The sequence below is a fragment of the Dermacentor silvarum genome, chromosome 5 (assembly GCF_013339745.2).
Source record: "Dermacentor silvarum isolate Dsil-2018 chromosome 5, BIME_Dsil_1.4, whole genome shotgun sequence".
NCBI lineage: Eukaryota > Metazoa > Arthropoda > Arachnida > Ixodida > Ixodidae > Dermacentor > Dermacentor silvarum.
The window spans coordinates 86,337,834-86,365,668 of record NC_051158.1 but is presented as its reverse complement, the minus strand read 5'-3'; the positions used below and the strand labels follow the sequence as shown (position 1 = coordinate 86,365,668).

At 45.3% G+C, this 27,835-nt stretch overlaps 1 protein-coding gene across 1 annotated transcript in view; it reads right to left on the bottom strand.

The window, feature by feature from the left end:
* The window catches only part of LOC119453566 (2-Hydroxyacid oxidase 1-like), a 38,751-nt gene extending 21,038 nt beyond the window's left edge, over positions 1 to 17,713 (bottom strand). The window contains 6 exon segments of the mRNA XM_049667990.1: positions 3,482 to 3,645; positions 5,959 to 6,050; positions 6,052 to 6,215; positions 10,834 to 10,985; positions 11,831 to 12,008; positions 17,593 to 17,713. Of these exon segments, the coding sequence (XP_049523947.1) occupies positions 3,482 to 3,645; positions 5,959 to 6,050; positions 6,052 to 6,215; positions 10,834 to 10,985; positions 11,831 to 12,008; positions 17,593 to 17,656 (814 nt within the window). The 5' untranslated portion in view covers positions 17,657 to 17,713.
* Between the last annotated feature and the right edge of the window lie 10,122 nt (positions 17,714 to 27,835).

Genomic DNA, 27,835 nt, shown 5'->3' with positions numbered 1-27,835 from the left:
CACTTCGCCTTCGCAGGTTGGTTGGTCCGGTTGGAACCCCAGGTGCTTGCAGGTTTCCCAGCACTCCGATGACGCTGCCGGACCCGGCCTGGCGCAGGGGCGCTTGAAGCTGGGGGGCTATTCTGTAAAAGTCCACCTAGTGGTCAGTCCACTTCGGCTGTCACCATTGGCTGCCGCTTCACGAGCGCGAAGGAGACTAGCTGGCACCTTCGCGCTCGTGAAGCGGCAGCCAATGGCGACAGCACTTGATGGACTCTTGCAGAATACTCCCCCGCCCATGGAGAGCCGAAGCGATCGCAAGAACTCTTCCACCGCAGCCCAGTTACACCAATATGTGCTCGGAAAGCATAATTTTCCCACCACGCTGTCTCCGCAGGTGGGGGCCTTTACCTACCTCGTCACACAGCCTGCACACTGACGTTTTGGAAAAGCGAAAATGGCGCTGAAGCTCTACGTCGTTCATGTAGGTAAACGGTCCAGACGGTCATATTGACACTTGCTGCCGGTGGATGCGATGACACACGCTGCTGCTGCCGCCGCCGTGTTGTCGAGTTCAACTCGAGGGGGGTTTGGCGATGTACAGTGGTGAGCACTGCTGGGGTGAACACCTCATTAGTATTCACGAGCCTATAGCAGTTAATGTTTAGCACAAAGTAAAAAAACTATTACTTGTTTTATCGGCACCATTATTAGGCGTCGTATTCAGCACATTTCCCCCCTGAAGTAGAAGGTATGTTAAAGTTATACCAACTTGAATACTAATGAGGAGTTCACCCTAACAGTGCTCATCCACGGTACAAGTTCGCCTGTCAATCGAAACCATATGTCACGCCCCGCGCGAGGCATGTAACTCTTGTGCGCGCACCCACCACGGTTGGGCCACGCCCAAATTATTTTTCGGCAACAGCGACGTGGTGCTGAGCTAAGAGGCATCAACTAGCTTGACCGCCGAAATAAAACATGCACAACGCACTGTCAATGGTGATGTACTGAGCACTACTATCAAAAACAAAGCGTCGCGTTTCGCTGGCCTATGCGTATATCGTCTTAAGCTGCGATGGCCCCACGACACGGTTCATTGCCTGCATTGTAGCGACATAACTCACAGCAAATAATTATCGGCAAGTCACTGTAGCTCTTGCAAAGCGTCTGTGCGCCGTGGTGGAAGACGATGCTGAGGAGTGCGTAGTGTTTCCCAACGACAACGTATCGCAGCTGTCGTTTGGGGTGGCTGTTCTGTCCTCGGTGATGTATCGGAGCCGCAGTGATGCAAACACGGTCGGCGTCGAGAATTGCTCGCTTATCCAGAACCAGTGCGATGGCATGCATTCGCCACAAGCGCTGCACACTAAACAGTTGCAACACCTTTCTCCATTCGAAGTTTAATTTCATAACTGCATAGAAGAGCTCTCACATGCCAAAATGCGATTGCCACGGTGTCGTTGCGATATCCATCTGCGATCGCGTTAGCTCAACAGCAGAGGCAATCGGTAAAAACGTTGGAGTGCACAACACACTCAAATACTGCGTACATGGGCACGGAGGCACCTTCACTGGCCAAACGATGACTGTGATGAATTGTGTCGCTGGGCAGCACGCTGTTCTTTGCAATGCATCGCGGTGGCTTCGCATACGCAGATAGACTGGTACATTTTCACTTTGCTGCATCATTACGGACCCTAGAATACGGTACAGCCATTTTGCAGCGGCAGCTGTTGCTCCCTTCTCTAGGTCTGGAGTGTCGTTTGTAGTTGGTAAACCGGCGGCCTTAATAGCCTCAGTCAAGCGTCCTGCGGTGAACAGCCATGCTGCGGCACTGCCTTCCCATTCCCCTGATGGACACGGAAAGGTCAGATGACTGACTTTATCGGGAATAGCACTGCAGTGCCCCTGACGACTGCACACCGCATAATCTCCCTCGTGCGTGCGACCCTCTAGAATGTATCCGTTTGTAAGCTTTCGCCTCACTGCCACCAGTCGCGGAAATAAATGCAAAATTTAATAATTCGCTCGATCTCAGTTTGTCATTAGAAATTTATGGCATTCAAAACAGAAACTGATACCTTAAGAAATAAAATGTTTGTTATTTTATTTGTTGTATTTTCATGTATTCGATGGAGGGAAAGTGTAGGTGCAAGAACGCACCGCATGTGCCCTCTTCGCATTCGACGGAGGATATAAGGATTATGCTCGAAAGAGGAGGCACGCCCTTGATGCGCCCGAAAAAGGCGTGGCAAGAGGCTCACGGCAAGTGTGCAGATAGACAGTCGAACAGTCACGATATTATTAAATTGTGATAATACGTTGATAACCATACGCCGCACTGGCGCGTTTCGTTGTGCAGTCTTCTATGCTTGAAACACGGAAGCGCTGTGCCGGGCCGGGTGCGCTCATGTTGTAATATGCGGCTTCGTCTCGACATTTCTTTTTGGCTGTTGTATTTCCGCGTTCCTTACTATGTCCGTTAACTGACTGCCATCGAGAACATTCGGATAAAACTCGCGCGAACGAGAAAGTCGGCGCATCCTGGATAGCACCCCGGAACTGGTCTTGACACGTAAAACCCCCAGAAAGAAGAAAAGATCAGGCATATCTAGGGAACTGCGCAGTTCTTCCCGTAAAATATAGAAAATAATTTATTCGGGTGAGTCGCGTTGCTGCGGAAAGTTTCTGCCCCCTATTATGCTCAACGCAGTTACCTGTGCAGTAAGTGCCCTATCCGTGTAGTTTAAAGTCAGCTTGGGGTGCGATTGGCCCTACCACTGTGGTTTCCTTATTGAAGCCACGAGTGCGAACCTCGCAGTAACCAGTAAACCATCCTTTCGAGGGCCCCGATGGTGAGTCTGCGTGCAGATTTTTTAAATAAATTTGAGAATTAATTGCGAATCTATGAGTAACGCAATTAAGTGCACAAAGTCAATATCTGCAAGACCAGACACAGAAAAAAAGTTTGTACCCCAGAGTTGCGGTTTCAAACGAGAATGCCCCAGCGGCACGGGATCGCCTCGAGGGAAGAATCACTTGAGTGCGATTGTACAGTGCGTAGTAGACTAGGTCCATTTGTTAATCGTGCCTTGTACTATCTTAATTGAGTCCGTTGTGGTGGTCGGCGACCCTGTCAAGTTGTCGATGACAACTTATTCTGCGAGCCTCCAGCAACTGTACGGCATTACTTATACACAATTTGGTCCACTTCCTTCTGTACTGGAGTGCCAAAGATGTGCTAACTTTTAGACTCATCCGTCTTTGTCATGCACCATTGCTCCTACTGCTCTAGACGTCGGCAACCTTAATAACAAGCGCTGCCTCCAATAGTTGCTCTGCACGTTGATAATAACCATGCATATAATAAAACGGTCCTCTTATCAAACATTTTTCGTCCTGCTAAGTCGGATATAAATGAAGTTCTGGCTCTTTAAAAAGATAAGGTGGAAGATAAAGCTGTTTCGGCTCTGTAGGTGAGCGTGGCTCCAGTGCTTACCAGTCAAGATACCCTTGACAACAATGGGTAGAGTCGAGATGCTGCGCAACCAGCGGAAGTCCTCCCACGTCGCAGAAGGTGACAGAAGGTTACCAATGAAGTCCTTGCTGGAAGGGTCGAATGTGAATGATCTACCAGGCCATGAGGCTTCCAGGTTGGCGAATCTGCGCAAAACAACATATGTCTTGTATCATCGACAGAAGCTTTATCTTAGGCATACGTTAAACAATGTTCTACATCAACGAAACTTTGGGGCCAGAGCTCCGTTTCAGTACATAATTTTACTCGGGGCCAGAGCACATTGCATGTATCACATTTGGTGTATGCCTCGCGGCCTCACAAGCTCGACACATTGATTAACAGCTGTGATACATACAACCCTATAATTTCAATAGAATATTGCCACATGTGACATTCTGGATGTCCAGGGTTGCACGAAAAAGTCTAATAGCATACCTGCCAACTCTTCCGAATTTTTAATACAGTCTGCATATTTAGCCTCATTCTATAATTTTACTACGAGGGGCGTTCATAAAGTTCGTATTATTGGCATGAAAAAAGAGAGACAAGGAGACGAAATTTTATGGGAACTTTATTCCTTATTTACATAATCTCCTCCCAAGGTCACGCACTTCTGCCAACGATGCAATGAGCTGTCGCAGTCCAGTGCTGTCGAACTCTTCATTTTGAGAGTTTAGGAAGAGCTCGACTTGAGCGATGACTTTGTCGTCGTCCCGAAAATGTTTCCCGCGCAGTGTGCTCTTCATGCGAGGGAAGAGGAAGTCACTTATTGCGAAGTCAGGTGAATATGGCCGGTGAGGCAAAATTTCTTAGCCTAAGGAGGCTGAATGCGTAGCCGTCACATGTGCTGAGTGAGCCGGTGCATTGTCATGCAGCTGAAGGACGCCTTTCGTGAGCTTTCCTCTACGCTTATCATTGATAGCACCTCGCAATTTGGTGAGAGGCTCGCAATTGTACGTTGCTGTAATAGTTTGGCCTTTACTCGCATAATCTGCGAGAAGAGCACCATGGCAGTCCCAGAAGACGCTCAGCATGAGCTTACGTGATCACTGCACAACCTTGGCCTTTTTTTTTTTTTTTTGGTGCGGGTGTGTTTCCATGCTTCCATTGTTTAAATTAAAGTTTAGTTTCAGGGTCATAATTGTGCACCAAGCACTCATCCATGGTTATCAGGTGCTTAAAAAAGTCGTCAGGGTCGCTCTCGAAAAGCTTCAACATTTTTTGCGGCTGCTTCCTTCCGCAAGTCTTTTCGCACTGGCGTCAGCAAACGCGGAACCCAGCGCGCGGCAACATTGGTCATAGGCAGGTTGTTGTGCAGTATGTTGTGCACAGAGCCTGCACTGACGTTAACCTGTCCTACTAATTCTTCAACAGTTATCCGTCGGTCGTCCGAGTACGAGAGCCTCCACTTGCGCAGCCATTTGTGGTTCACCATCGAGCGAAGGGCGGCCACTTCATTCAACGTCGTCTAGGCTTGTTTGACCACACTGAAAACGTCTGCGTCATTTGACAACAATGTCATAGGCTGGGTCATTGGCACCATACACCGCCACCGGTTCGGCGTGAATCGTCTTTGCATCTTGTCCCTTCAAATACAGAAAGCGGATCACTGCACGGGCTTCGACTTTTCCGATGGGTGCTGCCATTTTTGTTCTGGCTCCCTAGTGGTGTGGTGCGGTATTATATGCAACATTACTTTTATATTACGCTAAAACTTGACAGATGCACACTCATTTTGATGCACATTGTGCACGCCTTTTCTAAATCTGTCGCACTGATAATACGAACTTTATGAACGCCCTCGTAATCTTGCATCAAAAGTTAGAAAAAAATTTGCTTGCTATAAACTTTCATTCATCGTGCTTCAAATACATTTTTGGAAATCTTCTCTTGGTAAAATAACATCAGAGGGACGCTTGCTTCTAGCATTTTTATTCAGGCAAGTTCCAATAGACAAGATCGGTAACGGCAACTTCACTGCAACAGCCACTTCTGTTATCTCAAAACAATGCACTGCTTGTCAGTCCCGGATCTTCTAAGTTTGTTGTTGCTTGGGTTTTGCTTGTAAAGGTAAATCTTCGTTAATGAAGCCTTATGTAAATGGCAAAAGCTGTGTGCTCACGGTAAATAAGAGAAACTTTTTAACGTGTCCCCCGCACAAGAAAAGTGGGGCTTCGCCTAGCTTGCTTGCTTTGCAAGCACACGGCTGTTTCCTTTAACAACTCGCGCTCCTTCTAAAAAGAAATGAAGCATTATATGCACATTGTGTAATTTGCTGCTCAAGCATGAATAAAACAATGCTTAAAGATGCCACTCATCCCCTGGCCTCCATTTCTTCCGCTATTGTTTGCAGAGTTTTCTTCTCATTCCTTACCTGTGCTTGGTGAAGCCTTGTGCTGCAATGCTAAGCAGCATGTGCTGCATTAACATGGAAGACCCTAAAAGCAAGAGCTCACCTGAGGCCTTCCGGAAGGACAAACTTGTTGTTGCTGAGGCTTACGGCCTGTCCAGCGACAGGCGAGTCCACAGTGACAACAATGGCGGCAAAATCCCTGCTGTTCTGCCCTCCTGACAAGGGACTTGGTCAAGGAGCGGTTGGTGAAGATGTAAGTCTGCTGCCACAGCAGGCAATCCGGCGCGCTGGCTCTGATGTCTTCCAACGACGTGGTGCTCATGGCGCTCACGATCATCAGTGTGCCCGCGTCCCGTGCAGCTGCAACACATGAAGTCGGAACGCGCTGCCTCTGGATCTCTTGCATTAGCCCTGCGATGCCTTTCTGTCTTGCAACATGAGCGGTTGTGCCGATAGGCGGACACTGCTATTGCATGTTTACTAGTGCCAAACCACATCAGCAATTCATGAAAGGGGGCGTCGAGCTAACTCGTCTGCATATTGTGGCGACATTATAAATGTATTGTGAGATACCACGAGCTACGCCGTCAAGACTGCAATCCCCCTGTAAAGCAACTCTGCCCAATCAACGTGTATATCTAGCGCTATCCTTTCGGTGAGAAATCAACGGTATTTAATTACACTAGTCTTGTGCTTGTATCTTATGACCCGTGATATTTTTTTATGTACAAACGGTCGTCTTTTCTCATGAATCAAGTTTTCAACAAAATATATTCATACAGCCTCTAAAAAGCCACGTTTGCCAGTTTGTGAACTTGTTGGCTAACTTTCTTCGCTGCAGCATTCTGCGACTGTTGAATGGCTAATAATAGTAACAATGTGGAAACTAATTGTAATAGCTGAGCGGCAGGAATTGTTAGGGCAATCGGAAAGCAAAGTTGGCAACATTGGGGGAGATGGCGGCCTGCGATGGAAGGCAGTCGTCACGCTCGTTGTGAGCTCTTTGTCTTTTATTTATTAATTAAAGAACACCCTTCTTTAAAATCTGTGTTTCTGCGAAGAAGTTCCTAACATGTCAGAAGTGGGATACACCAAAACCTTCGTGGTGAAGCAATCCTGGAAGCCGATGTCGTGGGATTGCGCCGACGGTGATGCTCGCTGAGTTTTCAACTGACGGTGCGCTGTTGCCGTCTTCGTGAGGTACTGACGGAAAAAGGGACCCTTTGTGTTGCCGTGAAACGTGCGTGCGGACGCTTCGTGCGACGTTTACGAGACGCAACGCTACCGTCTTTGTGAGGTACCAACAACGAATATGTGAGCCTTCGTGCCACCTCAGACACTTGTGTTCGGACGCTGTGTATTACGTCGGCAAGCCTAGACGTTTAGCTGGAGGCGAAAAACTGTGTGTACGCCAGGGAGACGCCTAGACAACCCCGAAGATGGCAGACGGCGGCAGAACTCACGGAAGGATGCCAGCTCTATTGGAGCAAAACCATCCGATACTAGAGCTCTTCAAGAGGAAACCTGAAACATTCCGCGCTATGCCGGACCTGAATAAAGCTATCCACGATTTAGATGGCGAGGGCTCATCCTACGAAACCGGGGCGTGGCTGAAAAGCGTCGATTCCATGGCGGTCCTGCACGGTTGGCCGGATAGCTTCAGACTAGAAAACGCCAGGCTTCACATGAAGGGACCTGCTCGATTTTGGCTTCAGGCCCGTGTCAATGACCACACTACATGGGAGGACTTTAAGATTGCCTTCAAAAAGACATTTGTGGGCCAGACAAGCACGGCCAAAAGTGGAAAGCAAATGCATGAAAGAGTCCAGATGAGGGGAGGCTCAATCACAGCATACTTTCTCAAAAAGACCTTGTTATGCAAGGAATTGGGCCTCGTGTGCGAGATACTAAGGAGCAAGTTTTGGTGCGGCTGCGGTTTAGAGACGCATGTACCTCCATGACGGCCAAGGAACACAAGAGCTGGGAAGACCTGGTGGTTCGGCTCAAACAAGGAATGGATGCTCTGCGAGCTGCTGGTCTAAGCCTGAAACTATCCAAGCGGGTGTATGGAAGTGAACTCGACTACATAGGTTTCGAGATTGTGAAAAGCTACCTGCAGCCATGTGAAGTGAAGCAATAAGCAAATATTGGACGCTAGCACGCCAACTGATGTTCACAGTGTCAAGAGATTTCAGGGCCCGACAAGATTTTTCACACGGTTCATTCCCCACTATGTCCAGAAGACCGAACCGCTTACTTCTCTGACCAAGAAAGACAAAAAATTTACATGGGGAGTGGAGCAGCAGAAAGCTTTCGACCAGCTCCGAAGAGAACTGACAGAACCACTGGTTCTGAAGTTGAACGAGGCTTCGGCTCCAACAGAACTTCACACGGACGCACGCAAACATGGACTTGCAGGAATGACCCTTCAGCCAGATGAGTCAGGATGCTGGCACTTGGCGTTTTGTGTCAGTCAGCGCAACACTGAGGCTGAAAAGAATTACCATGCGGGAGAACTGGAGCTGATGGTAATAGCCTAGAGTATGAAAAGACTTAGTCCATTCATCCTAGGCATTCCGTTCACGCAGGTAAAAATTGCCAAGCAATTGTGTATCTGAATGCGCACAAGATTAAACCACACAAAGCAAGGTGGTTCGGCTTACGTGAAGAGTATGACTTCGAGGTGAAGCACCGAGCAGGTGAGAAAGCGGTACACGTGGACTATTTGAGTCGTGAACCCGTAGGAGCACCGGAGGACACGATTGATGAGTTTGTCGAGACAAGGATCGAAGTGTGCCTTGCCTTGAATTTAGAGGACCAAGTTGTGAGCATCCAGCGTTCTGATGCGGACTTGGCTAACCTTGCACGAATTCTCAAGAAGCCAATAAAGGAAAGGACCAAAGAAGAAAGTATCAAGGTCAAAAACCTTCGACTGCAGGATGGAAGGCTGTTTTACGTGGAAGAAGACGGATGAGTTCTTTTCGTTATGCCTAAGAGCATGCGTAAGACACCGTGTGTCAAGTTTCACGACTTACAGGGACACTTTAGTGGAGAACGAACAGTGACAAAAATCAAGGAAATTTATTAGTTTCCTCGCATGAAGCGCTACGTGGACCAGCACATCCATAATTGTTTCGAGTCTGCTCACAAAGATTCGAGGAGGGAAGAAACCTGGACATCTGCATTCAATATCACCTTGGAAGAGATCATTTCAAGTTGTACACGTGGAACATGTTGGTCCGTTTGTGAGAAGTTCCAATAAAAACCAGTGGATCTTGGTGCTGGTGGACAATCTGACCAAGGTTCCGCGCCTCTACCCCGTGCGAGACACCCCAGCGAGGAATGTACTGCGGTGCATGCAGAGTTTTATACCCGAGTTCGGTCTACCAGAGCGCATCATTTCAGACCGTGGTTTCGGTTTCATGTCCCACGGCTTCGAAGCCTCCTGTCAGGAAAATAGTGTGGCTCACACACTTAACTCGGCTCACCATCCAAGGGCTAACGGTCAGGTGGAGCATGTGAATCGACCTCTGGTACCGTGTATTATGGCTACAATCAAGGACCTGACTCACAAGGACTGGGATCAGAACATTAAGGTAGAGAGCTACCTAAACTCTGCATACAATGCCTCAACAGGCACTAGCCCTTTCAGGCTTCTGCATGGATATCAACCAAGGACGCAGGACGGTGTCCTCAGATGACTAAACACGGAGAATAACGAGTGAGTATGTCCGGAGGAACTTCAAGAGACGGCTCAAAGGTACATAGTGAGCCAGCAAGAAAGGTCGACGCAATGCTTCGACATGCATTTTTTCACAGCGGACAAGCTGAACGTTGGAGACATAGTGATCATGCACTGCGTTCCAGAGCACAACGGCACCCCAACAACAACCCAGAAGTTCAGAGGTCCACTGACTGTGATTGACATAGTCCCAGCGGGCACCTACAGATTGACCGAGATGAACGGAAAGAAACGGCTACCGACTACTCGACTACCGCCCACATTAGCCAACATTCCACCCCCATTAGATGGGGTGGAAGATGCCAAGAAGTGTCTGACCAATCAAGCACCGACAGCGTGGAAGACAGCGTGCTGAGACGTAGCTAACGTGTGTCCAAAAGACCTTTGTCTCTTCGGGACTATGCCATATGAACTGAAGACTGTTTGCTGTCAGGAATGGCCGATTGTTAGCGAAATCGGAAGGCAAGGCTGGCAACATAGGGGAAGATGGCGGCCCGCGATGAAAGGAAGTCGTCGCGCACGTTGTGAACTCTTTTTCTTTTTTATCAATTAAACAGCGCCCTTCTTCAAAATCTGTGTGTCTGCGAAGAAATTCCTAACAACATATTGTGCAGTGCAAGGTGTGTTTACCAAAATTTTCAATAGCCTGGTTTCAAGATGCGCAAAAATAAAAGTGATGTTCAAGGAAGGGCAGCACAGTGGCGCGAGATACAAACACTCTGACTCGCTTTCAAAGCCAGATTAGAGGGCTGTTTGTTTCTAAATATTAGCAATCGTTCTGCACGTTCAGTGGACGCTAAGTACGCATCACAATCGCAAACTAGAATGTATCTATTAAAGAGAGTTTGACATTCAAGTAACATAAAGCGGCTTCATCATGCTGGAACCAGTTGAATCTGAGTGGAGGCAGTCCCTTCCAGAGATCGACACCTAGAGCGAGAGCATAATACTGCACTATCCATAATACTGCACAACGACACCTTCAACGCACCGCTGGTTCCTGAACATCAGTGCAACCTTTCGTGTACACCTGTGACCTCATCGCTTAAAACGTCCGCGCCATTTTCCCACAAAAGAACGCCCAGAGTGTTTTAAGTTTCGTGCCATTTGATAATGTTTTAAGTTATTTTGATGCGCTCTCTAACAAAAAATAATCATGACATTACCAACATAGCAGCAAATTGCATTTTTTTAGAGCTGTTCATAAAGTTAGATCAATTATAATTGCGCGCTTACCTCTTGCAGTGCCCAACTCACCCACCCGGTCTGCAATCATGTGAGCAGCTGAAGGGGAGAAGCCCACAGGAAAAGATATTCTCCGACCTAACACGGTAGTAGCAGTGTTGATCTTCGATACGTCCACAAGGGCCTTGGGCCTGAAGCGAAGCCTGCATAGCAAATTTTCAAACCTTCTGTCCGGTTCTCGCACTTTCTTGAAATAGTCGCGTGTAGGTTTAGTCTAGTTTTAGTAGAAAACCAAATACAGAATATTTTAAAATCTTGTAGGCATATATTCGTTTAATGGCTGCGAATCCACAAACATGGCCAGCTATGAAATTAAATGTAAGCGGATGGTTATATGATTTGCTATAACAGTTGAATAAGCAGTATTCGAGTGAACAGAACAAGGCACTACAATCAAGTGTCCTAGGGGAGATTCGTCTCATTTTCGGTCACTGAAACGCAAAAAAAGTTTCTCCTTATAGATTTGAAGAAGGGGACCAGGAATACCACCACCGCAAAACATGTCTGTTTGTGGTGCGAGTATTGCAACATCGAACTAGGAAGTACATATTATTTTTCACAAACGTATACATACAATCACACTTGTCATAGTGCGTAGATACGCCTAATAACTTTGATGTTAGTTACCGTCGGAAAAGCTATTTTATGAGAATATATGGGTAGCCCGCATGGCACCTGTGTATCGAAACTGCGTGCAAGGATTACTTCTCTCGGAATAATTCTGCATTAAAGCTGCATGAACAGCAACTATTTGTCTACGTTTTTGTCTGTCTGTAGTTTCTCTTAGCCACGCTGCTTATTTCGGTTTAAACCAGTATGAAAATTAGCGAATATCAAATATTTTAATAGCACGCAACAAAGGAAGCAAGGACATCCTGATTCAAAATAGGAATTCCGGATACAGTGTACCTACGTATATCAACAGAACATTGAACACCATGCTTTGGTATATCTTAAGTATTCAATATGACGCTTAAAAATAGGCAACCTCGTGAACGCCGCGGTGTTCTCCCTGAGAGTCTGTTCCTGGTCCGCTCCGCTGGCGATGTAGCTTCTTGCGGCATCGTCGAGTTTGGCCTCTCCCAATCGCTGGATGTCCGCTAGGGTAACCACAGTGTAGTCTTGTTCGACTTTCTCGGACTCGGCGAGGGCCCACTCGCCGCTCACTGCGGTAAGAGTGGTTGTTTAGAAAGCGCAATCTGGATGCAAACGCGTCAGTTTTATCGGCGTGGGAATTATACGGTCTTTGTTCATATTGCAGGTGAACAGTAGCCTCAAAGCTTCGAGGTGATTGCCTTTACCGGAAACTTACAGGCAATACAGCATTAAATATATGACCTGAGTGAAGTATGATTTATATTACTGTTATGTTTTGACCTCGCAAAGGAACACGCAGAAAGAACTGTGGTGCCCATAATATGAAGGACACCATGGTGGGAGACGATGATGCAGCTCCGGAGTAATTTAAACAACCGATGGTCGGTTCACGTACACCTAAACCATGCACATTCGCGCTTTTGCATTCTCCCCCAAGCGGAATTATGTCCCCGTGCCGAGAATTGAACCAATGCCCAGAAACAGAATTCGATATCCACTGATCCACCGCAATAGATAATTAATATTTATATAAATGTGTGGTCGTACAAAAATCTATTATTTCCTGCAAGAAATTTAAGACGAAAGCTTTTTATCATACTTAAAAGGTAAATATAACTGTGTGATAGTAGAGAAAGGGTAGCGCAGATTAGCTAATTAGGTTCTAGCACTTTTTCTTCTTTGGGATGTACGCAATGCCCTTTCTGCGTGACAGTAATGTGTGCTTGGGAATTGTGAGTGCGTACAAGGACAGACTTTGGCACTCTCAGACTCCGCGTATCTAAGTAGCCTGGATTTATTTAGGCAAAATGTATACCTTGATTCGACAGTCACGAACAATAATTCGAAGCTATTCAGCAAATAATTTATTTAAGCGTCTTTTTTATTTGTTCGAGGAGGCTCAGTACTTTAATATTGAAATTTATTGCGATGTTCTTGTTGCATCATTGTTACTTGCGTTCCTTTTGTGTGTTCTCAAAATAAAGAGGCATTGTGGTCAGTGTAACAAGTTCCGGGAACTTGTGCAAGAATGTCATGGTTTTTTTCTCTTCATATTTAACTACAAGACCAAAGCACCTTGCTGTCGTAAAGCCCCTCTACCTTCGGAAAAGTACCACCCTCTCATCTCTCCTCCGGCGTCTCCTTTCCTAAACCGCTTGGTTTCCCTCTCTTTTCTTTCCTTTTTTCTTTACTCTTTGCTTGCAAAACAAGTCGATGGTGGAGCCCCTCGAAAGGTCCCGTTGAAGCTTTCAGGAAGGGCCCGCGACGCGGTGCCCTTAACGCTGTCGCGTTAAAAATTGGTTTTCCTCTTCTGGCGGCTTGTAAATTCTGAATCACGTAGGCTTGTTATGACGGGTATACGCCGAGTTGAGGGCGTAGCGGTTGGCAGTGTGTGGCGCTGAGTGTACGAGTACTTCCTCACGACTATAGCGCGGCTTTTTACATGCCTGTTTTCGGGTGGCCCTCCACTACCGGTCTGTTGCAACGTGGAGTCTACCGTTTCCGGGCGTTTTCCGTGCTGTCAGTTTCTTTAGAACAAATTTGAAGTACCTTCAAGACACTAACCATAAGCTATAAACATTTCACACTAACGAAATCGCATTGGACCTGGATATAAGCTCGTGCCCGCCGCTGTTCGGGCCTATTAAGGTGCTCTGGAAAAGTAATATTGTTCAGCTTCCGCAAACCAAAACTGAACAGCATATTGGAGTTACCTTCTTAGGCATTATCGAGATTGTTGCGCATGTCACTCAAAATATATGTCTAATGTACTTGATCAAGTGGTATGGTATCGCAAGGATGCAGTTCCACATAAAAGCAGCGCTATCTGAACCGCTATCTGAAGCTTCGTTGCGTTGCGTGAATGTGGCTGCACCTATGCTTTCTTCTAAATATGGTTTTGAACTGCTTGTTGCGTGAAGTTCAATCCTACCGTCTTTCAACTTTCTGGACACTCTGTTTGCATGTGGGGGCCCTTGAGATGCAGTAACTCAAAAGAACTTCACGCCTCAACCACCCAACTCCTGTCATATAATAGCCGGAAATTGCACGATGGCTAAGTGCAATGACACTATTCCCAAAGGATGTACATAGTCTAATCGGTTAAAGATGGTGCCAGCCTTTAGAAAGAGTGAACAATTGCTCAACAGCGCTGCAAATACGCATGTCTCGGACCAGAACACCTGCCCCCCCCCCCCCCCCCCCCCCTGGCCGTGGTTTGGTCATATGCGACCTCGCCGTGGACAGACAGCCGTGGCAAAAAACCGGCACACATTACGTCATCTTCATATAACTAAAAAAGAACAGTGGCAACGGTGAGAACGGACAGCGACGCCTGTTCTGGCATCTAATATTCAGCGGGCTGAAAGAAATACTATTGTAAGATCTCCTGGTATATGATTTAGAAGTGATGGCACAGTGTAGATGTTCACGTAAGCAAAAGCCTAAAGTTTGTGTGCGCCAACAGTTTCGAGGGTGGAACTGTCTTCGTCAGAACAGTTTCAATGTAGTGTTGTAACGAACTTTAAAGTTGCCCAGACGAAGAGAGTTCCACATTCGAAACTGTTGCAATATATATATATTAGGTTTTCGCTTGCGACAACGCCTCTATTGTGCCATCATTTCCTCAAATACCAACTGCTCCATTGATCTCCTACCTTCTGATATATTCAGCCTTTGTGAGATTCCTAGGTAGTTTCAAACTGATAGCGGCTGTAAAGCACACAAGAGTTTGGTTTCCTGGAGACCTTGACATTCAAGAGATCGCTCTTCCTTTTCCAGATTTCGCGGTGTCTCCTTCCTGGAAGCAGTCGCACACGCCACCGGAACAGATAACCATGACTGGATGTCTTATTTCCCTTCCGTGTTTCGCTGATGCATAGAGGATGTTGCAGTTTTTTTCCAGGCGAAAGGTAAAGTCAATAGTAGTTAACCAATGTTTCTATCGAATTAGTGAACATTTCGTAAACTAGGGCAATTAATCTGCTGAATGTTACTTATTCCAACTAATAACTTTCAGAAGGAGTTGGTTAATATTCAACACGCCAAAAAATAGCAGCATCGGCGTTTGCTAGATGCACCGACTTCTAATATCAAAGAATCAAGAAACGGAGCCTCAAAATCGTTATTTGTTCCAAACACGTGCTTTGCATGGCAGAGTACATGGAGGGAAAAGTCACTATTGCATGAGTAGACAGATCTTTCAGCTTAGAAAATTACAGCAAATTGTGGCATACAGACGGATAATTGCCTCATGTATATCACAAAGCCACACTTTGAGATTACACAACGTGCCTAAAACATGCTTATTGCTGCATAGAACACATGGCAATCGAACATATTGTATTGCGCCCCTACAATAATGATGCATTACCCCACACTATTACTTCTGCTTGTGTTTTCACTATTGTAACGCAATTACAAAAGATGGCACCCATCATTTGCTTATATGTAGGCACATTGGCCAAGTCTTGTGGTTATCCTATCGACATGTTCAAAGGGACATTTACGCTACAGCAATGGGCTTTGCACACTCGACGTTCCATTTCTTTTCGCTCGAACTTTGTCGATTCCGGATGTGGAAAAAAATGTCACCGAATTATCTTTTCACGATGAATAAAGCGCTGAAATTTCTCGAACGCTTATTGGTTATTATGCTAAGGTCTAGTTCTTGTGCACGATTTATCATCTGTGGCTGTGATTTATTTATATAGCGAGAGGCAGATGGTTCAAGAGGGCGTAGGGACTCGATTTTTAGTAGCAGCCACGCAATTCCAACAGAAGATGAAGCGAACGCACGTACAGCCTCCCGGTGTTTTAGCTATATCTCGCGAGAACACTATATTATGGTCGTACGTCGTCCTGAAGGGAACATCGCATTAGACGACTCTTGCACAGGAGAATACTTAGGGCACTTGAGAGTACTTCTGTCGGTCTCGCTGATTATCCGTAAAACTTCATTTGGGCCTAGTTGGTACCTAATTATGAACCTAAGCTTACAGCGCAAACGCTGTGTGCATGTGTCGTATCTTCCTTTTGTGGTCCGTCTTAGGTGTTTGCGCTGTAAGTTTAGGTCGCTGATTATCACCGCTTAAAGGCGCTAAAATGACGCGTGGTGGACGTTCACGCGATATAGCTAAAAATTGGGGAGGCTGTACGTATACAGCAAAGTGACTGCTATTTTATTAAAACGCAGAATAAGGCTCCCGTGAGACGTGACACCGGTGGTTGAAGCGATATTCTAGAACGTTCTCACTTTTCAAGTTTTGCACTAATTACCTATCCTGGGGCTCGATTACACAAACACACGTGATAACTGGCACAGCGGGAGCCGCTACCATAGCTCAACTTGTGCAATATCGCACCAGCAATGTAAATGTTCTGAGTCAGCCGTTCACCGGTTGCCATATCAACCTTGCTCTACATTTATCTCACTTTTGCTCGATTAAGAATACGGATTTTATCCTAAGTTTAACCACCATTGATATTTATTCTGAATTTCAAGTTTAGCAAAATAGTTCACTTGTATGCGTTTGATGGCTTGATTGGGTGAGTGCTTTATATTGTTCTTTCTAGTTACTGTATTTTTCCAGAAGTGGTGAAATACCAGCGATTGACAGACAAGTGCTGCTGAATAAATTTATGAATAAAAAAAAGCCTTTGTGTAGGTTTATGGTTTCTTCTGTCAGCATTTACTTTAGAAACTGTAGAAGTAGGACTAGGAAAGAGAAGGAACCAGATAATTCAAGCGTTGTATTGAAGCAAACTGAGAACCTTTTCTCGCTTTCATGCCACAAACTGCAAGTAACGTTGGAGTATGGCAAAGGTATGAAATAAACTTTGCGATTACATTACACCTAGCTTATACGCTTTTGAGTTACGTTCTTTGAATTTGAAACTAAGACTCAGGTCATATGATTACAGGACCAACTTCAAGGTAATTTTGGAGAATAACGCACCTGATTGATAATGGGAGTATTCCTTGAATGTGAGTGCGTTGTAGAATTGGTGTGTTGTAGGCTTGGCTATGGAAACATACTTCTTTGGCTAAAGCAATTACGTGTAATTGATGGTAGGCTAACCGGGCTTTTCATTATTTTTTCTCGGTGCGCACCAGCACCATTCCGAAGCAACATTTCTAGTTGGTAGGTAAGGGCGGCAGTATTATTTATTCTTATCATGTTTACAGACTGACCTGTAGTGAAGCATACCTTAAGGGAGATGTGAATCAGAAAAGTAGAGATAGTCATATGCGTAATGCATTAGGCGAGGTTACCAAAATGGCTCAGGGACAGCATTCTCTTTAGGTGATGCCATCCAAATAAGCGTTCTTTGACAACATGAACCGTTGATTAATGTGAGAAATACTATATGTGAAAGTAGCTCTACCGCACTGTGCATCCTGTCGCTTATTTTGACTCGTCTCCTTCCCTTCGTTAACCACAGCAACGTCAAGTAATGCCATTGCTTAATGGATAATGGAGTCCCTGTTGACATTGTTTCTGGCTAAAGTATTGATGTACGAATGGTTCGTTTATCGGTTGTTTGTTAATTGTCTGCAGGAAGTCATAGTAACCATTCTTTCTGACGCGCGAACACAACGAATAGCACGCGCAAACAAGTATTCCTTTAAAACGTACGGACCCATACACTTACGTAGTGACAGGCTGAAAGCAACGAGCAGTACGACCACATCATGATTGGAAGCGTGCTGCAACATGTCTGTCGGACCATGCGGAGATCCTTACGCGTACTTGCGGTGGCGGCACAGCACTCCTGAACAAAATGAAGAGCGAACAGAACACACACAGGCAAAGTGAGCAGAGCATTAAAAATGTCTCAACATGTATTTCCGCAAATGACCAAAATAAGTAATAGACAGCCCCGAATAAATGAGCGCAAGAAAATGTATCTAGCTACAGGTGTTTCTCTCGCTAGTCCATCCTTGACCCAGACGTTTATGTCAGTGTTAATAATGATTTTCCATCAGAAGTGATTCGCAACAGAATTTCATGGCCGCTGATGCATCGTCCTGTGCTGCAGCATGTTTTGTACAGCTGCACACTGACTCGCAAGCCTCCATGTAATTGACGAACGAGCAAGAGTTTAATTGTCACGTGTTACAAAAGGAATGCGGTGCGCGTTTTCTGGAAAAAAACAAGGACAAAACTACTTTTTGTCCCGACAAATGGCAGAAGAGGAGCCGAAATGATAGTGCCTCTCGGTTATCATGTTTTACACACGCTTTTTCACTATATGGCGTGACAGGCTGAAAAAAATACATCTAATTTGTCTTCATGTGTGCAACTTGGCCGTTGGCGCATTGCCTCTGCTTTAGGGCTTTCTCCTTATGGTGCGTGTTCCGAAGAGCGACTATATTAATTTACATTCAGCCTGTTATGCTTTTGCTCGACCGTTGTGCATCAACAGCATCAGAAGTGCAGTAGATTCAGTCTGCACGCATAGAACAACGGAATTCCTTTCTATCATTCTTTTTTCTTCCCGGAAGTAACGACCGCGCGAAAAATGGTAACGCATGACAGCATGAAGATGGCGATGAGCTTAACGGCGATCACGGTGCAGCAGGACAATGTCATTGACGATGACAAACGATAACAGGATGACGGCATGGCGACGACTACAATGACAAGATGACGGTTATGGATAGGCAACGATGAGAACAACAAGGTCGGCATGATTTCTCACGCGTAGCGGACGCCTGAAGCTCACTGGGTGGTGATAAACATACTTAATTCTATTGCGACTTCTCTTTACAAGGAAATATTGCTTACAAGGATTCCCCCCGTATAATACTCTGGGACGGCTTCTAAAAACTTGAAGCACCCTAAAATCTGCTTTCCACAACCCTGCTTCATTGGCAGCAATTTTTTCGTCCTGTTGTTTGCAATCTCAAGCAGGTTTCTTGTCCGCCATTCTCATTCTACGACGTGATAAGCGAAGGAATTACTGCGTTGTATAGTCATCAAATCGAGTGGTATTAGAAGCGCTAGCACTCTGAACTACGAGTATTTCGGGAATGGGTATTAGAGAAAAAGGTATTCTTCTACCAGTAAACGCTAGTACATATTGCAAGTATGTACTGGCCTGCATCGAGGGCAAAGGACCATAGGCATTATACAGCTACAATCCACTCTCCAAATTAGCTTCCAGAATTGTCTCTTCATTTGAAACAAGCAATGAAAGTTGTGAAATAGTGTGTGTTATAAAAACTGCAACAAAAGATTGCAACTTTGATGCATGCGCAACTGTAATCTAAATGTCTCACCTGAAAGAGCTCGAAACCTGTGGTGTAGAAGTGTCGGCAACGACAATTAACTGAGTACGAAGTGCCAGCCCTAAAAATCCGGCGTACAAACCCTGCCATCCAGCTGCGCGCGTTCGGTGAGCGCAGCGATCATTGATCCAGGAAAATAAGGGCTGTCTCCTACTCTCTCTTTTTATGATTATTACTGCTTTATTTAATTACTCTACGTCATAGTGAACGCGATGGTGGATGGAAATAGTCTGTATGTTTGTGTCTGCCACAGGAATTGCCATAACGTTTCTCAGTAACCGCACGCCTTTATCTCCTACGGAGCTTACAATGCGAGGTAAGTTCAATGCAGTAAGCTATCATATTCACAGAAATGTTTATTGTTTTAAGTGTACATCTTTGCTTAGCTTGTTAGCAGTGACAAAGCTTCCCTTGCTGCGAATTGCTGTAGCACTCTCATATTGCACTTCGTGCCCATTTTCAGGTCAAGAGATGGCCCTCTGTATATACCGATAGATGGCATGAGATCGCAATTACCAGCGTTTGCAGCGCATTTATTAGAGTAGTGCACGTCGCAAGATATATTTTAGGTTTCTGTTTCCTCAGAGGCGTACCGTTGCATCTTCCAGCTCGTTACGCTCGACTTCTAAGGTGAAAAAAAACCTGCCACTTTTCATCTACTCCGAGAAATATGTTTGTAAATTTACGTACGCACTTGTCAGAAATCAATAGCTATATTATCGGGGCTATATCGAGACATACCTTTATGTTTTGATACAAGGCTTTGTAAAACAGGCACATTGAAAGCTTGATTATGAGTGCAGTTTTTATTAGTGAAATTTTGTCATTTCATTCATAGTGCCTGTTTTTCTGATAGCTTTACATGATTATATAAACATATAAGCGGAAGTTTGTGACGTCTTCATCGTTACAGTTTGATCAGTATGGTCCGGTATAATCATGTTTACAGTAACAATCGTCAATAATATGTCATCGCTACCAAACGATTAGCAACGAGCGCATGATCATGGCGCGAAAACGTAATGGCATTTCTGCTTTCTGCTTTTCAATCTCGCTATATCTGGCTGAGTATTACATATTCGGCACAATCGCAAAATTAATGCCACGCATTCAGTAATATGCATCGGGGTGGGGGGGGGGGGGGAGCGGGGGTGTTAGGCACCCCCGCTCATGAAGGCAAGCAAGAAAGAGGCGATATTCTTTGCTAAAGCACTTGCAGCTGACACGACGTTCCACACACATCGCGAACGGATGTAGTTAATCTTCAGACGACTGATTTCCTTTATTTACAAAAATACCTAAGGCAGTGGGCGGGGGCACCGTAATCAGCGTAGCTCAATCTGTACACCATCACACACGTCATGTTGAGGTTGTGGATGCGGCGATAAACTGTCTTTCTTTTTTTTTCAATTTCAAATCTATTTCGTTTGCTTTTCAGTATTTGTCCGTTTCACTAACTACCGCAGTATTTTCCCCTGTGCTTTCTTCGGGAAGACACCAGTTGAAGGAGGAGGGTGTCATTTTGCCCTCTGAATCGTGGGGCTTTAAAGGCCCGATAATTTGTCGCCACATTTAAAATTGTGACAAGTGGAGTGCTAACTACGGTTTTAATTTTGTGGGACACTGTTTCGCTTCAAACTACATGTTGTTTCTCAACGGAACCAGCACAAAAGGCATCTTAAAATCTATCCGTCATCAAGTAAAAATTGAATTTTTTTTCATTCGTAGACGTATTTTTTGCAGTCAGTCGTTGCCAACAGGAGAGGAATGTTTACTTTCAGAAAAAAAAATGACAGTGGTACTTTCAATGGTCATTGAGGTATATCTACTGCAACATTTGTTAGGTATCTTAGCAATGAAAGTAAAACACCAGTGCACTTATTTAGGCGAAAATTGCTGAAATGCTGTCGGCTGCTGTAATTTCAGTATTACGTTTCTCGTCTATTTCCGCTTATCACTACTGAAAAGTGTAACGCTATAAAACAAGAACGATTTCTTTATCCTCTTTTCTATCATTAGCATTAAATATATCAACATGTTTCGTGCGTAGATTTTGGCAAATGGCATCACTTCATTTATTATGAAAATTTAGGTGCATATTGACACAATTATGTGGGGTTTCCGAACCGCGGGAAGGCGCGCGCAAAGGTCGGCGCCATGAAAGACGATGAATCGCGTTAGCTGCACGCTCTTCTTCTGGCCCGCCATTAAAGAGAATGTCTATTTTGTAAGACTCTGTCTTCAATCTACGTTACATTTTTCTGGTGGAGGTGTGGGGTACATGCTACCACTGCCAGATGGAAACCCGTCTACAAGCCCAGTACGAAGTCCGGTAGAGCTGAATGCTGTTTACGTACTGAAAAGCCGTCGACTTCAACGACTGCCACCTGAGCGCGCGAGCCTCTACCCAATCGAGTCAGAAGCATGAGTACATCAGTTCCGTCTTCTTCCTCAACCGCAGCGACCGAAGTCGTCCTTAACCAGCCGCGAATCCCCAAATCCTTCCATGCGGACACATTCGAGGACACACACATGCAACGCCTACTTGGCCCTCGGGGTATATGCGTGGACATGGAGCGTGCAGCTCACGCGCTTCATAGTCTTGCATGGCGCCGACCTTTTCGCGCGCCGTACCGCGGTGCGGAAGCCCCACATCAATATAAATGTGGCATCGCTGATTACGTCCGCCATCCTTGCTATCGCCTTCCTATGGCTTCCATCAACATCTTTGAATCCACCGCGAAATAAACAGAAGGATGCATCACGCTAGCGGGATGAGCCAGAGGCTCCTTGCGCCCTTAAATATCTGCCCGCATAGAAGTCTCAATAGGCGGACTGCTATGAAATCATAACCTCCGGAGAGCCCAGTTTCTCAGCAATTTCAAGAGCTGTGAAAAACTGCTAATTATTCCTCAAATTTTGGGGGAAGCATACAAAAGGAATTTCTGCTGGAATACAATGCCGCAGATGTATCCCGTTCGCAAGAAACGTTTTTCATAGTGCAGCATGAAGTCAAAGATAGGGCACTAATTCTGCTAGTCTCATAACTATGTTACAATGAGGCTCTGTGCACGCAACTAATGGGCCCGGGCTGCGCATTTATTGTCATTTAGTTCAACCTTCGAGTTTTCCAATTAATTTCACAAGAGGTACGCACAGCCGCTACGAAGAGAGGTGGCAAAAGTAATTGGTGATATACTGCATAAGAATGGAGTACTGGCACCGTTGGAACAGAATCTGCGCTGGAACACAATTACAGCGTAAAAACACCGAGATAAAGAAAACGCCGGGATGAGGCAGCAGCTGGTGTAGGCCGTACATTTTTTTCATGTCTGCAACTTTTTTGCGCTGTAAATCATGAGTAACCGGTAAGACATATGTCCACCCGGACGCTATTGCTTGTGCTGGGAGTTTACCCATTTCCTGTAGCAGCTATGAAATGTAATGTCGCTGGGATGATGCACTCAACACCTACGCCCTCGCGCAGCAGGTGTGCGTGCAAAGAACCGACGCGCTCTGCGTGCGTGTGTTTCTGCGCGTTGTAAGTAGGTGTGTGTGTGTGTGTGTGTGTGTGTGTGTGTGTGTGTGTGTGTGTGTGTGTGTGTGTGTGTGTGTGTGTGTGTGTGTGTGTGTGTGTACGCGTCCGTGCGTGCGTGCTTGTGTCTCTTGAGTGTGCGCATGCGTGCGTGCGCGCTTGTGGACGTGAATGCATGCGTGTGTGTGCATGCGTGTGTGTCTTCCTGTGCGCGTGCGTTCGTGGCAATGTGAGAGCGCGGGTGGGCTGTGTGTCTGTCTACTTGTTCCGGTATGTGTGTGCTAGGTACGTGTCTGTGCCTATGTGTACGCGTGCCCGAACGTTTGTGTGTGGGCGTGCGTGCTCGCCCAATCGTGTATGAGCGTTTTCCACTCGCCGTCTCCAGATTACAGTCAAGTTACAGCCCATAGTGGCAAGCATATGGCACTTTCTTACACTTTATTAAGATATCTTTAAAAAAAGCTGTATTTCTTCAACAAGAATTTACCTTCGGACAGACTTTTAGCATTACGTTCCACTAACTTTCGCTGAATGTAATATTGTTGGCGTTTGTAGTACTCTCAGGGCAACAGAATAAATCTAGCGTCGAACGTAACAGGCCATCACAACGGCCCAGACCACTTGCACATGTAATTCATTGCGAAATACACAATTAACCCATCCACTTTCAACTTTACCTGCACAACGCCCATTGCCTGGCCATTACTATCTGTCGCCAAACGTTAAAAAAGCTGCCCCGTCCAAATAACCTCGAACAACAGGCAAACGTCATATAACGCATTGAAAAACCAAGAAAATTAGGGTTCACTAATTATTCATGTCACTCCTAATTAAGCCAGGCACGTGACAATTTCAGGAAACATTGCAAGTAACATGGACCGCATTTAAACAAAAAGTAAACCTTGTCTATCATACATTTCCCTAGACATGGAGAAACGTAACTGAAAACGGCAGCGTGACCCTTCCGACCACTTGTTAAAGGAATTTCCTACAAAAGTTGTATTCAAGCCACGTGCGCTACATGAGGCAAACGCATTGGTATTGGTGTATGCCGTACGTTTATAGAACTTGATCTTGGTGGCACACGTATTAGCGCTAGGGCAAGTGGCTAAATATTACGCCGCTCGTAAACACACTCAGACAGCTCCGGATATCTTGCATACGTATTTTATGGCAAAGACATAAAATACGTATGAAATATCGGTTTTATCGGTAAATATCAATTTAACCGCCCAGCCATAAATACGTATAAAATATCGGTTTTGGCTGGGCTGGTAAATCGAGTGACAGACAGACAGACCGACAAACTGAAAGCGTTGGGTACACATTACTAATTACCTGCCCCTTAATGTCGTCAAATATAAACTAGGTGGCTGGTACAGTTGACCAAGAACACGAGATAAATTGGGAACAATAATCGCGTCCCGCAAGGAATTACGGAAAAAATGGCTTAAATAATTAATTCCAATGCGTTTGCTCCAGCAAGGAACATGAATGTTTCACCACATGATATACAGAATATTCTTCCTATTTTTACTGCAGTCGAAGTTGGTGTCTTGTACCTTTGTTTTGCTACCCTGGGGAGACATCACAGATAAAGGTAGGGTAGCACTTTAACACTTTCATAGAAAAAAATGAACAACGGCTGTGCATTTTTTGCTCTGATTAAAACAATATTGTTCTTCGCTCATAACATGCTTCCTTATCCTGCAAAATATAAATACCGAGCCTGTACACCAGCTCGTACACCTCGTGTACACCTCGTGTGTAACGCATAAAAAATGAATGAAAACGCGTATTCAGTAATTATTTTCAAATCGAATAATTCACCTACAAACTTCAAAATATCTGTACCCATCGGCCATAGACAGGCCTCTATTTCTTGAAATACCGAATTCCTGTAGTTTTTTATATTTCAAGGCAATGAAGAAACGTCTGAAGCTTTTGAAATAACGCCTTTAAACGGGACTAAAACGAGGGTCTGACAATGGTAATTTAACGCTTAATCGACCTACACACTTCACAATTTGCTGGCAGGTTCTCGTACCATTAGCCATGTTATTGCTAAATATTAACGCATTGATTTATGCAGTATTGTTTTTCAGAAAGCCGTCAGAACTGGTGGTATATAACGTTTTCAAACGTTTCTGGTCAAATTAAAAGCTCCGTTGTAAAACTTTAATCGAACACATTAATTGCCGGTACAAGAAGCGCGCATAGAAAAAAAAGCAATTTGGTGCATTTTCGGTCATACTACAAGTTCTACTAGGGAAATAAATTGTATAGAGCACGTTACCAAGAGCGATAAATGACACAATGTGTGTACACGGTGCATTCCCTCTTTCTGAAAGTTGCTTTTCTTCCGAAAACCTTCTGTGTTAGTGAACACTTGAGCAACGAATATGCAGACGCACTTTGCACGCTTGGCACGTCAGGTATTGTTTGTGCATTACCGACGGTTGCTTTGCTTGCCTAAGGCACCACGCGGTGGCAACTGCCTTCTTCGAAGTGGAATGAGAGGGCTCCAGTCAAGTTGGGCCTCTCTCTCGAAATCATCCGCTTACTAGCCTACATGCCTCGGAAATTATGACTAGTCAAGCTTGAGCTCACTTCCTAGCTCCACATAGAGCCTTCACGCAGGGACACGCAGTGTTACCTGCAAATTGCGTAGCAATGGCCAGCTTTTTAGCCGCAAATACATGACCGATAGTCGCTAATAAAGTATTCAAGAAGGCCAACACGTGTCATACACTTGTATGCTAGAATTACTTTTGGCAAGGGTATGCTCACCCTCTTTCGCTAATTCTGGCTCTAGCGCCTGCCGTTTGCTGTGGGTAAATTGTATCGTAGCTTGTGGGAATGCGTACGGACTTGTTATCGTTCTACTTCACAGCGAGTATTTCACCGCCACTGTTTCGCTTGGAGAGTTCTTTGGAATTTTCTAAAGGATATCTATGCAGTCTATTCTCTCTCGCGGTACCGGTGGCCCGAAATCTCCGTATGTCAATGTGAAATGGGTAACCTGATGAAGATGCGATAGTTCAAGCTTGCCGCCAGGGAGCATGGGCTTTCTCTTTATGAATATTTTGCTGCTGTACCGAAAAATGTATGACGCCGTTTGCTCATCAACGCTGAGATTAGCTGAGACAATTCCAAACTGCTGGAGCGAGGAATTGACTCGCCACCACATGGGCCGGATCTTCGACGTATTCGCTTTTCAGCCTTGCGTTATCAGCTGCATGAATGTCCTTCTTATAATGTCAGAATTTCGTGCGACACATTGTACCCGACACAAGTGGTACACTGATATCTTATCCTTCTGATCAGTAAATATCTGTGCGAGGAAGCGTGTTGTAGTCCCTAAACAATAAAACTGCAAGAAATTTACAAACTTCTTCGGTCAGTTCAAAGTTGTGAGCATTCTGATATCAGGCTTAGCGGTGATATTCTTCAATTATCAGATAAATGATTTCATTTTTGAACAAGCGAGTGAAAAAATCAAATGGCTTTACGACAACTAATTCTGCGCGAGTTAGTCGCAAGGGCTGCCTCTGTGTCCTCGATATTGAACTTCTCTACTTAGTAGTGCGGTTTCGCTTACTAATCGTTTTTCCCTTTTTTGTACTTATTTTTTGCACATGAATGCACGAATTCATAGTCATCATCTTCATTTTCCATCTTATCTGAAGTATGCACTTCTGTTTCACCTGAAACTTCGTTTGGCAGTGTATTCACCTGCGCAAATTCAGCAATATCGCCCTCTTCTTCGGAAGAGGTGACGGTAAAAAAACATCATCGGCCTTTTAACAAGGAATTGGCGTTCAATATACCATTTCCACAGCTTCCCCAAGTGTCAAAACTTGTGGTGAGGCATATATGGGGTAAAGAAATGGCCGCATATCTGCTTGCTTCGCTGCAAATTACGTAGAAAGATGATAGTCTTCTGCCGCCCCTCATACAAAATACACTCTCTTCTCCTTCCTCCCACCCCTCACGCTCTTCCCCTCCCCTCTCGCTCCTCCCATGATGTGTACAAATGAGGTTTTGCTGAGTTCAATTCAAGTTTCCCGCTTTCGCCCTGTTCTCGCGCCATCTGTTGGGACCTTTTATTACTGTTGGCTTAAAACCGGCTACAGAGCCGCGGCATTAGTCGGCTTGTTTTTAACCCGTAGCGTCTGTTTGACACCATTTCTAACGCGCCGATCTTTCATTTAATAACGTAAAAACCAGTCCAATGTGTATTTTGAATTAAACTAACGCTGCGGATCACGGTTATGCACATATATTTTGCCTCAAATCAGCCTGATGTTTCCTTTGCGTTGTATAATGTTCACGTGTATGACCCGGTGCCACCAGTGCTAGTAGCTTGGTTGCTTTTGGCCGGGCGGTTGAATCGGTTTTGGATGGACGGTTAAATCGAGTGACAGACAGACAGACAGACAGACAGACAGACAGACAGACAGACAGACAGACAGACAGACAGACAGACAGACAGACAGACAGACAGACAGACAGACAGACAGACAGACAGACACAGACAGACAGACAGACAGACAGACGACAGACAGACAGACAGACAGACAGACAGACAGACCGACAGACAGACAGACAGACAGACAGACAGACGACAGACAGACCACAGACAGACAGACAGACAGACAGACAGACAGACAGACAGACAGACAGACAGACAGACAGACAGACAGACAGACAAGACAGACAGACAGAGACAGACAGACAGACAGACAGCAGACAGACAGACAGACAGACAGACAGACAGACAGACAGACAGGTGTGCTTCTCGCGTTAGGTAGCCCAAGAAGGATATCGTGTTTAAAAATGGTCCAGTTCATTGCGTCAGCACGTCCGCCGAATTAAGCCGCACAGATGATACGGCTTTCCGCTATTGCTCCCTTTAAGAAACGTTTATCTACATGTACGTATCGCAGTCCCCAACACATGAGAAAAGACAGCTCCAGTAAAATTTTGCACAATTGCTTTGGAGATCTTTCCTAGAAACCATTTCTTTCGCCGCATGCCGACAATACAGTTTGGCGTGAAAAACTGCC